The sequence below is a fragment of the Acartia tonsa genome, chromosome 11, assembly GCF_053477335.1.
Source record: "Acartia tonsa isolate MP-2025a chromosome 11, ASM5347733v1, whole genome shotgun sequence".
Taxonomy (NCBI): Eukaryota; Metazoa; Arthropoda; class Copepoda; order Calanoida; family Acartiidae; genus Acartia; species Acartia tonsa.
In genome coordinates, this window is record NC_137270.1 from 23929842 (window position 1) to 23942609 (window position 12768).

Sequence of the window (12768 nt, forward strand, 5' to 3'; positions counted from 1 at the left end):
GTCCGTCTCCACCTGGTCCTCCTCCTCCTCTGGCTCCGTTCTGTTGTTCATCTCCTCTCCTCTCACTCCTCTCATTCTTTTTTCTCTTATTGTCTTTTCTGGTGTTCTGGCTCTTTTCATTGAAACACTTCTCTCCATATGTGTTTTTTGACTGGTTCCTCTCGATCCCCTGCCTCTGCTCCTTCCCCTTGGGCCGCCCCTTGCCCCTTGTCCGTCCTGTTTCTTGACTAGGATCATTCTTTTCTGTCCTTTCGGACCCACTAGCTTCCATTCCGAGTTTAAAGAAACCTCAGGATCAAGTTCAAGGTTTCTTTTTGTTACCTCCTTGGATAGGTAGTCCTCCTCTTTCCTCTGCTGTTTGGTAAGATCTGGAACAATATTTACTTCATAATAATCAGCTGAATCCTTTAATCTTTTAGCATGAGACAGAATATTTTCCTTCGTTGTTATTGCTTTAACACCAAGTTGTATAGGACGAATTTTGCCATCATCTGTTTTTTCTCCCAGTCTTCTTATAAATTTAATATCATCCTTGCCAAAAGTAACAGATATCTCCTCCATAATCTCCATAATACAATCAATATCATACTGTTTCCTGTCCAATCCAGATCCAGCTTCAGATGATTCAAGCAGGTTGTGTATAATAAGATTACATTTCTTCTCTTCTCGTTCTCTAATTTCACTAAAAATTGTTTGCTGTGTTGTCTCCACATTTTTAGCAATCATATCCCCGTTCTTCTTACTTTTTTCTTTCACTATTTTAACCTCCTCAGCCAGGGCATCTTGTGAAGTTTTGTTATCAGTGACATCCTTTCTAAGTTGTGTAAGATCTTTATTCAATTGTTTGATCTTTTTTTCGAAAATTACACCAACTTTTTTGCAATGATCACAGGTCCAGGACAGGGAATTTCCTTCTCTTGTTTCTTCTATCAAGTATTTCAGCAGATCTTTACTGATATTAGAACATTCTGGATGTGTGTATTCTTCACACACAGATCTCTTCAATGGCTGTTTGCAGGCTAGGCAGGTGTACTTTTTATTTCCCGACATCTCGACACGGCTAGTTTTGCTTGGTTCACTCCACAGACAATATTACATACAATAAAACAATATATTCAACTCTCCCCCTACCCTACCGAGATGTGGTACGTACGGGGGGGCCCTCGCGGAACCTGTGAGAGAGAATATATAAACAATCACAATCAAATTACAAGACAATGCAGAGCTTGGGTGTCTTTTTTCTTATCTTTTTTTAGGTAACTAATAACTTTTTTTTTTTTTAAATACCTTATCTTTTTTTTGGGGGGATGTTAGGTTTTCTTTTTTCTAGAACCTTTTATTTTTTTTTTGTTTTTTTTTGTAGATTTATTTTTTTTTAGAACCTTTTCTTTTTTTTATAGTTTTTTTTTGTTTTTTTTTATTAGGTATTAATAAAGCTATCTTTTCTTTTCTTTCTTATGAATATATTAAGACAATCTTTTTTTGCTACAATTAGCAAGGCTCTGTATTATCAGGGTTAAGGTGTTAGCAACAGGAACAAATATCCTGCAATGGTTATATAATTGTTAGTGTGTTAGGTTATATTCAAACAGTGACATAAATTATAATTTCCGATATATCATTTCACAATATATTCTTTATTATAATTTTCCTGGGTATTATAGTAGCACAGGAGGGTTATTTATTACGCCTCAACTGTTTCTCCAATTCTCAACAGAACATTTTTCCGGAACCCGCCGGGGAAGACATTTTTATATGAAAAATCTCTTGTAGAAGTGAATCAAGCAATACTAGCCCGGTCGTTTTAGCAGATAGCTCTTGTTGAATTGTCGGTTTAAAACAGTGATTCCTGTAGTGCCTAGTTAGGTACGAATTAGATTTTTTAAATTTAATTTTTGGAACACGAATTCCTATAACATCAAGGTGTCAGAGTTTTGGTTTCATGGATTTGGATATTGTCATCCTTGTTTTTTTTTACAAATTACGCATACAAGTGATTATTGGATTAATAGTGCTATAGAAACATAAAGCTGGTAAAAAATTTTGACAATAATGTTTTATTAGTTTAGGTAGCAGGATGATAAGTTTATAACTAAAAAGATTATTTCATATATGGAAGGGTGGGATTAGTTTTATATTATAGTATTATATATTAAGACATTATAAAGCTTCCTTGAAAAATACAGACCAGCAATCTAGAAGATCTTTAGCTTTAGACAAAAAAAAACTACTTTTTATATTACAGGATAAAAGCAATTGGTCATATAATAATGGGAAAAGAATAAGAAAATTTATGTTAATTTAAAGGGGCAATATGAGGAAATAATAGATCAAAAGCATATTTTTTTTCAAAATGATATAAATCTAACCTTTATATCTGGTAAATAGGAATAGTATCAGGTGATGAAATAGAGCTGGATCATACCCTGGAGACCCAGGCTAACAGAGGACATGATATTGTTCATAATACACTCAGGTAAATAGGAATAATACCAAGTGATTAATAGAGCTGGATCATACCCTGGAGACCCAGGCTAATAGAGAACATGATATAGTTCATGATACACTCAGGTAAATAGGAATAATACCACAGAGCTGGATCTTTAAATCATTTTATTGGTGAGCTAGATCGGGGTGAGCCGAATTTCAGCCAATCACAGCGCGGCATTTTATAAAATGCTGTTCTCTCATTGGTGGAAAGTTGGCTCACCCCGATCTGGCTCACCACTAAAATGATTTAAAGATCCAGCTCAGGTGATGAAATAGAGCTGGAACATACCCTGGAGACCCAGGCTAACAGAGGTCATGATATAGTTCATAATACACTCAGGTAAATAGGAATAGTACCCCATGTAATGAAATACAGCTGTCATAATTCTTTACCTGGTGACCATCATTAAATAAATATTTTTTTCAATATTTCATACTTGAGGCCTCTAGGGGTACTTGGGGTGGTGGAGGGTTGAATTTGACCACCATTTTTATTTTGGTTTAAAAAGGAAAAAGTAAATTCTATAATAGTTATAAATGTTCCCAGGACCTATGAGAAGCTTCAGTGTAAAGGAGAACTATATCGGTCCAGCGGTTAGCGAGATCCTTCGGTACACATAGACAGATATCCATTTACTTTTATATAAGGATATAAGTTTTTATGAAAATTCTAATTATAAAAATTCTATTACAGTGTATCCACATCAATACCAAGCCTGGATTTATCAGCCTGTGTTGGATCTCCAATCAGTGGACACATTGGTTCACCCACCCCACTCAGTTTTGGTTCTTCGTCAGGTATGCATGGATTAATTCTTTTTCTTCCATTTTGAATATTAGAGGCTTAGCCTCTAGTCCTAACCGTCGGCAAATTTAAATTAAATAAAATTTTTAATATTATCAAGAAAATTTCTAATATAAATGAGCTCATTTAAAAGTCCAAATTTTAGTATTTTGGACTTTTCCTGATATTTTAATATGATTTGCTTAATATCTCTAGGTATCTTAAAAATGTAAGAAATTTTGTAAGAATTTTTAACACATTGACTCAAAATATACATGTTTTTTTTAATAAAATCAGGATTGTTAGCTGAAGGCGGACTGGACAATGACAGCAGCCTGCTGGTTAATCAACCCACAAGAAGTCATCCTGGCTCTACAGTCACATTATCATCTGGCAACAGCCAGAGTTTTGTGTCCCTGGGTCCTATTCCTGTTACAAATACTGGGGGGAGGATAACCCCAAATCTTGCTATGAATACCACAAGCTCCATAGGTATGAATTCAAATCTGTATTTTTAAATAATCTGATATTTTTAAAAATTAGATAAACAACAGTTAAATACTCAAATGTGATCTAGCAACTAGAGAAAATTTTTTTTTCGTTTTCATTATCTTAGAATTATCAGTTGACTAGTAACATTTTTTTCTTGGCAAAACATACAAAATAAAATAATATTCAGCTATATATTTTGTCTTGTTACACCATTTATGAATGGCCATAAAAATGATGGCTAATTATTTTTTCCTAACCTCAATTTTTTTTTGATAAGTACTGTTTTAGGCGTTGGAATCAATTTTCTGCCAACATTAACTCGAGCTGAGGGTGATGCACTTAGCCACAGCTTTTTAACATCTGCAGTGAACCTGAACAGCAGCAGACTTGTGACGTCACCAGCCATTAATCCTGGCCTCATGACGTCATCCGTAAATTTAAACAACAGCAGACTAGTGACGTCACCAGCTATTAATCCAAGCCTCATGACGTCATCAGTAAACCTTAACAACAGTAGATTAGTGACGTCACCAGCTATTAATCCTGGACTCATGACGTCATCAGTGAACCTTAACAACAGCAGACAAGTGACGTCACCAGCCATTAATCCAAACATGATGACGTCATCAGTGAATCTGAATATCAGTAGATTAGTGACGTCACCAGCAATTAATCCTGGACTTTTGACGTTATCAGTGGTGAGCTCTAGTTTGATGACTCCGTCAGCTATTATTCCCAGTTTGGTGACATCATCAATACCAACAAACTCGCAATTAACATCTTCTGCGTCTATGGCACAATCATTGATTCCATCAACTGTTGCAGGGACAAGCACATTGAGTAGAAGAAACTCTGACATTACTTCACATCAGATAAATTCATCTTCTGTTAGTAGAAACAGTGGTTCTGAAGAGGGCATAGACCATGTTGACGGTCATACTCTCAGCACTGTGCCTCTCAGTAATGTTGGCTGTGCTGACTCAACTCTACTTTCAAATCTATTTCAGGATTCTGTTACAGAGGGTTTTATAGATTTTGCAGAAATGAATGGACAACAAGGGGTTCTGACTCCTGTTTCAACAGTATTTCCAAACAGCGTGTTTTCAAGTGCGTCCCCCCAGTACCCGAGTTCTGTGAGCAACACTAACTATGCTGTACTAAGGACTCCTGTCTATTGTAATGGAAGTGGGGACACAGCAAATATCTACACGGACTCAGATACCTCAACTGTATTTGCAGCTGGCAACACAATTGAATTTCCTGCTGGAGAGGAGTTTAATACCACGCCTAGTCATCATGTGTATACAGATATTGTTAGAGAATTAAGTGTTCAGGATTTGGAATGTATTAGTTTGCAACAAATTAAAGCAATTGAAATTCCAAGAAGTCAGAATACAATTGAATCAAATCGGCTAGAGTTAGTGTGGAGCTCGTGGGGCTCCCAGTTGAAAAAGGAACTGAAAAGCTCCACGTGGAAAGACATGACAATTTTAGCTAAAAGCAATGATGGTAATAGATTTGAGGGTGTAAGGTGTCATAAGATGATGCTTTCATTGATTAGTCCTGTTATTAACAATTGGATCAAAGAAACAGATAGTCAGGACGAAGAGGCCTGTATCTTTTTCCCAGATTTCAACAATCAAGAAATTCAAGAATTTTTGGATATTCTATATCTAAGAAAAACTGAACCTTCCCAAATATTTAAAAGTATAATAAAGTAAGTATTTATTTTACTAGATTGGTAATTACAAGGGGGGGGGAAGTTCTGACACATTTGCGTAAACCTGGTGTATAGGCTTTATCTTTGGACTGATAGGATAGGTTATTAGGGATAAAATCATTCTTATATGATGAATTTCCCCCAGATTTAAGATTTTTTGGATAGGGCTCCAGGTTCCGGAGCTCCAGGCCTCCAGGTGGTCTCTCTACAGGTAAAAATGAAAAAAAAAAATTTTTTTTAAGAGTTAGATTTCAGCTTAGGAGATAAAATATGTATGTTTTTTCTTCAAATATGTTAATAACAATAAAAAAGAAGCATATTTTGTTTAATAAGTTAACCTCTAACTCTTCAAAAAAAAAATCTTATTTTTCATTTTTACCTGTACAGAGACCACCTGGAGGCCTGGAGCTCCGGAACCTGGAGGCCTATCCAAAAAATCTTAAATCTGGGGGAAATTCATCATATAAGAATGATTTTATCCCTAATAACCTATCCTCTCAGTCCAAAGATAAAGCCTATACACCAGGTTTACGCAAATGTGTCAGAACTTCCCCCCCCCCCTTAGTAAGGTTTTTTTTAATGCAACCAAAACCTAACTAATCAATGCGCAAATGGCACTTAGAATCCGAATTTTGTTATGAAACTTGAGTAATCCTTGGTAGGTCTATTTTCCCAAAACAAACAAAAAGTTGGAAAAGTAACGGCTAGCGGCTCAGATATTCTTGGGATATTTTCAGAGCAAATCCGTCACAAGCCCTATCTACACATCATACTCTTTACAGCTCTCTGACGTTTTCAACCGGTAGCTGGTAGCCGCTGTTACTAGAAATCTAAAAAATAGTATCATTTCATCACTACGTAATTAATGATAGATTTGTCCTAAAAATAGCCAAAAAACGCCTAAACTGCTGAGTCGACCCTTAACCTTTGATTTTAGTTTTTTTATAGAAAGTAAATTTTGTTTCGGTGGGAGGGGCTTCTTTGGGTGATGGAGGATTTTGAAGGTCAATGAAAGTTAAATCAATCTCTTCTTGCATCAACTACCAAAGGCAGAATTATACGTGTAAAATTGTGTTAATTTATCATCCATTGTCACTTCCCATTCTTTAAATTATAGAATCTATCTATTTAGATGTTTATGCGGTGAAAATGGAATGTCAAAGTTCGAGTCTTCGGGTCAAAATTCTGAACAGAGGAAATGTTTGAATAATCTGGAGGAGAATTCTGGAAATAATAATCCTGGCATTGATCCCATGCTCATCATTAATAGGTAACTTTTTAAAAACGAAGCGTTTCTATAATTAGGGTAGGTCGGTCCGTTACGGATAGCTTTTTTCGTTAATTTAGGCATGTTTGAATTGTCTTATCGTTTTCAAACTTTGCATGATGATTCCTGTAGTAGTTAGGTACAATTTAGAAAGCGTAGAAACTCTATAATCTTTACTAGAATGTCCGTACGTTCATTTTAAACATGTTGATTTTTAACTTTTTTAACAAAAATGTTTTTTATAAAATCCTCCGATTGATCTGATTTTTGAATACTGGTTCCTAGGACAACAAAGTACAATGTTATAATCGAAGCATCTTTATAATCAAATCATAAAAACGTAAGTTACAGTAGGTATGTCCTTAAACAATATCCGGTATGAAATCAATTTTTAACTAAATTTACTTACAATTTTGCTTCGACTCTTATACATTTATATTCTGATTATTCAGTTCTGACACTGTACAAGTGTTAATGTTCGTTTGTCCTACCGTTTCCGAGCTTTTTTTATGGATGTTGTCATCCTTGTTTATATATCAATTAACATCAAAATTGCCTTTTAGAAATGGCATGAAACCTGCAAATTATTAACTTAAACTTCTCTAGAAATGAGAGATACCTATTTTAGATATAAAGCAATTTTGATAGATATTAGTTGATTCGCCTCTTGCTTCACGAGAGGAATGGTGGGGTGGGGGGTTAAGCAAAATAGCCTAAAAACACTAAAACATTTTTATGCTTCCCTTGGAATCACATTTCAATCTGACCTTCCTACTTTAGTTTTAGACCAAAAAAATGCTTGCTACTTTATATTTATACTGGCAGCTATGCCCCCAAAGGTCTCTTGGAACACTTACACTTGGGGTGGGAACGGGGAAAGTCGACTCCCTCCATTTGCCATATTGGTTAAAACAAGAAAAAGTAGGGGAAAAAATTTGCGGGAGGGACATTTTTTTCTTGATACCCTCCACCAAATTAGTTTAAACATTCCAAGGACCTATGAGAAGCTACATTGTAAAGGAGAACAATATCAGCAAGATCGTTCGGTACAGACACACACAAAGACATCTTGTTACTTTCATATAAGGATAATATTGAATGCCTATCTAGCTCATATAAAATATTTTGTTTAGAAAATCCTCCGATGCATCAGCAATGCTAGTAAAGCAAACTGATCTTATCCCCTCAACATCTGTTCTTGTTGACTCTGTTAAAGAAATGAAGGTCGAAGAAAAAGAAGATCTTTTCAAAAGGTTTTTTTTTGTTTAATTTTTTTTAAAGTAAATTTATTTTGTAAATTGGGTATAACGTTCTTCCAAATAACTGATTTACTGTTATTTTAAGTATTACTGTTGTTGACAGTTTAGAGTTCTTTATGCTTAGATATATTACTAGCTTGTTCTTATTGCTTGATTGTCTACTAGTGGATACGGCCCAATTTAAATTGCAGTTTTCGGAACTTTAGAATTTTTTTTTGTATTTCTTGCGATTTCTTTTGTGAGGGTGATGTTACCCTCCCCCAAATTAGCTATAAACCTTCTCAGAGAAGATTCACTGTAAAGAAGAAACATATCGGTAGTGCTGTTAGCGAGACAGACAGATTCACACACAGAGATCCTTTTACTTTTAGGATAAACATTTAATTATCTGTTTTAGATCTCAGGTTGAGATAAAAATGGAGGAATTTGTCAAGTTCGAACAGGAGGAGAAAATGTTGTGTGTTCAAATGAAAAATATCCAGGTAGGTAAAATCTTATGATCTAAAAGTATTAGGTTGAGTTTAATTCCATTTCTGTTTTAAAGTCTTGAAATTTTTCTGCTTGTCCCTTTCCATTAGAATACAAGCAATTAGATGCTAAGGTCGACTTAAAAAGGCGTGCTAAGTTAATAACCATTTACCTCTCTCTCTCGTTAGATGTTCTGTAGATTACAATCAATGGTGAAATGTCTGAACCAACCAATCAAAATTCAATAAAGTCCCCAAAGTTGAGAAGCTAATGAATAAGAAAACGTTAATATAAAACTTTGGGGAGTAGAGTAGTAAACAGCGCAATGCCCCTCCCTTTCTGCAATTAATCCTATCTTGTTTAGTGTGAGAGTAAATTTGATGTTGAAGATAGTTCAGACCAACCATTCTGTATCAAAGACTTTGACAATGAAGAAATCCTTAAAGATTTTGGCCAAGAAGATGATATCAATGATATCATTGTAAATACTCATGAAGTCCACAAGAGAAATAATTCTGAAGAAGAAAACGCGGGAAATAAGAGAGCTAAAACTAATGTAGACAATGAAAGTACAAATTGTGAAGAAAATTCGAATGTAGAGGATGTTTCAAATGAAACAATGGCCCAAGGTTCAAATTCAGGTAATTTAATTATTTTTTATTTAATTTTATTTCAATTTTAGTAGTGCAGTAGTACTTTTAAACTAGATTTTGTTATTATGCATATTGTTTCGTTATACTACTGTATTACCTGCTGGGAAACTAATTAGAAAGATATTTTTATCTGATGTAAAATATCTCTAAAATTGGACACTATTTTCTATAACGGGCCGCCCGATTGCCCTAAAGGGTTTTGGGCACCCTTTTGGGCAAATGTTGTAAAAAGCATAAAAAAAGGATATAAAATAGCCCAAAACCACACCGAGACTTATTATTAGAAATAAAATAGCCTGAAACCATCTCAGAACCTATAAATGCTTCACTGGAAAGGAGAACCATATCGGTTCGTTTAGCGGATAGCGAAATCCTTCTCTTGATACAAAAAGAGCTTACTAATTTATATGATAGTTAATATCACCCAAAAAAATAGCCCCCCCCCCTTTTTTTTCACCCCCTAAAATGGGGGGGGTGCCAAAATCTGCCCAAAAGGACCAATAAAGAACGACCCAAAACCGCCCGCCCGATATGCCAACCCTGCAAAGGGCGAAGATGCTAGGTAAATTATAATTTTATTTCTAGGCAACACTAAGAAGCTGCTAGTTGAATTATAATTTTATTTCTAGGCAACACTAAGAAGCTGCTAGTTAAATTATAATTTTATTTCTAGGCAATACTAAGAAGCTGCTAGTTGAATTATAATTTTATTTCTAGGTAACACTAGGAAGCTGCTAGTTGAATTATAATTTTATTTCTAGGCAACACTAAGAAGCCGCTAGTAGAATTATAATTTTATTTCTAGGTAACACTAAGAAGCTGCTAGTTGAATCATAATTTTATTTCTAGGCAACACTAAGAAGCTGCTAGTTAAATTATAATTTTATTTCTAGGCAATACTAAGAAGCTGCTAGTTGAATTATAATTTTATTTCTAGGTAACACTAGGAAGGCCTTAAACAGGGGAGTTCAATGTGAGGTCTGTCAGAAATGGTTAAAAAATAGAAACTGCTATAATCATCACAAGAAACTTCATGCAGAACCAAAATTTACTTGTGATATAAGTAAGTACTAAGTATAATATGGGTGAGGTTCAAGTCTTAAAAACAGTAGTAAAACGATAAGATTTATGTTAACTTAAAAGAATTTGTCTATAGTTCTTTTCAATGAGGAATATACATAATTTAGTGAATATTATTGTTCTACTACTGTTTTTAAGCCTTAAAACTCACACCTTTACGGAATTTTAGCACAACCTACCTCCCACTTTTTTATCAGTGCAGCTACTATATAATTACTGTTTGTCATAAGCTGATAAATTGATGCTCATCCTTATTGATGATGCACAAAAATACCCCTTCTGTAGATTACAATTATTGGTCAAAACGTTTGAACACTCATTTATGAACAAACCAATTAAAATTCAATTAAATCCCCCAAAGTTGTTAAGCAAACGAATAAAATATAAATTTATTATACAATTTTTGAGACTAGTGTAATAATTTAATAAACAACCCAATGTCCCTTCCTTCCCTTTATTTTACTACATTGTTTTTTTTTAGATTTTTGTGGGAAGCAATTTTATTCAAATTCGAACATGAAGGCTCATATTGACGTGGTGCATCTGAAGAAAAAAGATTTTCCTTGTGACGTTTGTGGGAAACATTTTGCAAGTGCAAGTATCTTGAGAGGACACAGGTAAACTATTTTTAGTACTAAAGCTACTTTATGATTTACTTTGTAAGTCAGTCTGTCAGTCCTTTGCGCATTTGAGTAAAACACTAGAGGGAGAAAGGGTTAAATAACTGTATCTTCCCATCGCAACCGCCTTGTGCAACCTTTCTATAGGGTCATTTAACCAATTTAATCCATGGTGTCTCTTATATTAACACAGCCAAGTAGCAGAAAATAATTTAGAAGCAGACGAAAGAGGTCTATACTATAGATCTGTTCTTTGCGCTATGGGGGAAATGTGATTTTCTCATCTAAATTTTAAGTGAAGATTCCTATGACATATGCGCATCTAATCTATACATTGCTTTGTTTGTTTGTATGTCTGTCTGTCAGGCTTCCAAAGATATAAACCTTATTTTTTTTTAAGTTTCGTGATTTTCTTTGAGTTTTTTTTCTTATGAGAACTGAACATGTGCTCTATATTTATAACTCACTTTGTCAATTGATTTTTTTATTCTTCCGAGCTAATGGATTTTATCATCCTTGTTTGATATCTATAATACAAAGTAGAACGATGTTTGTTTGTCTGTCTGTCTGTTTGTTTGTCTGTCTGTTTGTTTGAAGCGAAGGATCTCGCTAACCACTGAACCGATCGGGTTCTCCTTTACAGGGTAGCTTCTCATAGGTCTCGGGAAGGTTTATAACTATTTTCTTTCCAAAAAAAAAAATACCCCCCCCCAAAAAAAATAAAAAAATCTTTTTAAAACTAAAATTAAAATAGTGGGGTCGACTACCCCCCTCCCACAAAGAAAATTTTTTTTCCAGTTTTCTTTTAAATCTAAAATACGAAAAATTGGTTCGATCAACCCTTTTGGGGCAAAGCCCCTAGAGGCTAGGGGCGAAGCCGCTAGTTTTGTTATACAGTATTTAATTAGGAACTTTAAGACTTCGAATTTTCTAGAATCTACAATGACCAAAAACACACCCCTTTCTTTTGGACTTGACTGTCCATGTTTTTTATAATTAAATGTATTTTTTATACCCTTTTTCCTCAGGAATCACACGCATGTGTTCTCCAAGTTAGAGTGTACACAATGTGATAATGGAACTACCTTTAAAAACAAGAAAAATTTGAAAGCTCACATGAGGTAAGTCAGGTTTTAAGACAATGTTATGTTTCAAATAAGTTTTATTGGCGCAAATATTCTAATAATAGGGTGTGCATTTCAGTACGTACCGACCATTCTTCTGATAAAACACGTTTCATTAATTCTTTGATTATAAATTTTCAATAATTAGGGTAGGTCCGTCCGTAACAGTTAGCCCTTGTCGTTAATTTAGACATGTCCTATCGATTTCAAACTTTGTATGGTGATCCTATATCAGTAAGGTACGAATTAGGAAGCGTAGCAACTGTATAATAGTTATCAGAATATCCGTACGTCCATTTATAATATGTTGGTTTTTAACTTTTTTGACAAAAATTTTTCATGTGATGTAAATATCCTATTCAACTGATTTTTGGAAAACCGATCATTGGACAACAAAAGTACAATATTATAAGCGAAGCTTCTCTATAGTCAAATCCTAAAATGTAAGTATGTCCTTAACAGTATCCTGTATTTGTTATTTTGCAAAAAAAAATTACTTAGGTACAATTTTGTTTATTCTTAAACATTTATATTCTGCGAATTCAGTTCTGACACTATACAAGTGTTAATGTTCGTTTGTTCTTCCTTTTTATATTAGAGCTTTGCTCTTATGGATGTTGACATCCTTGTTCCTTTTTATGATTATATAATATTTTAACACAACGATAAAAAAATGTATTTTTATTTAGGATATTTCATAATGAAGAACAATCAATGTGCCCAATTTGTCAGAAAATTCTGGGCAATGATTTCAAACTAAAATTACATATCAAAAGGAAAAAAGTCAATTTGGTTATAAACAAAACTTGGC

The 12768-nt window shown here is 34.2% G+C and overlaps 3 protein-coding genes across 15 annotated transcripts in view; 1 reads left to right on the forward strand and 2 right to left on the reverse strand.

The window, feature by feature from the left end:
* Nucleotides 1–1789, reverse strand: part of LOC145331603 (uncharacterized) — a 140564-nt gene extending 138775 nt beyond the window's left edge. For all 4 annotated transcript variants that reach the window (XM_080176361.1, XM_080176360.1, XM_080176359.1 and 1 more), the window contains exon 1: nucleotides 1764–1789. The gene's annotated coding sequence lies outside the window, so the exon portion shown is untranslated. The remainder of the gene's footprint in view (nucleotides 1–1763) is intronic.
* slmb (beta-transducin repeat containing E3 ubiquitin protein ligase slmb) overlaps nucleotides 1–1795 on the reverse strand; it is an 88396-nt gene extending 86601 nt beyond the window's left edge. For all 10 annotated transcript variants that reach the window (XR_013883802.1, XR_013883798.1, XR_013883801.1 and 7 more), the window contains exon 1: nucleotides 1763–1795. The gene's annotated coding sequence lies outside the window, so the exon portion shown is untranslated. The remainder of the gene's footprint in view (nucleotides 1–1762) is intronic.
* The window catches only part of LOC145331202 (uncharacterized), a 32637-nt gene continuing 21086 nt past the window's right edge, over nucleotides 1218–12768 (forward strand). Inside the window, exons 1-14 of the mRNA XM_080175822.1 lie at nucleotides 1218–1230; nucleotides 2389–2400; nucleotides 2755–2830; nucleotides 3185–3288; nucleotides 3572–3766; nucleotides 4055–5483; nucleotides 6619–6756; nucleotides 7887–8006; nucleotides 8410–8494; nucleotides 8845–9121; nucleotides 10071–10196; nucleotides 10695–10830; nucleotides 11862–11954; nucleotides 12647–12731. Of these exons, the coding sequence (XP_080031948.1) occupies nucleotides 1218–1230; nucleotides 2389–2400; nucleotides 2755–2830; nucleotides 3185–3288; nucleotides 3572–3766; nucleotides 4055–5483; nucleotides 6619–6756; nucleotides 7887–8006; nucleotides 8410–8494; nucleotides 8845–9121; nucleotides 10071–10196; nucleotides 10695–10830; nucleotides 11862–11954; nucleotides 12647–12731 (2889 nt within the window). The remainder of the gene's footprint in view (nucleotides 1231–2388; nucleotides 2401–2754; nucleotides 2831–3184; nucleotides 3289–3571; nucleotides 3767–4054; nucleotides 5484–6618; nucleotides 6757–7886; nucleotides 8007–8409; nucleotides 8495–8844; nucleotides 9122–10070; nucleotides 10197–10694; nucleotides 10831–11861; nucleotides 11955–12646; nucleotides 12732–12768) is intronic.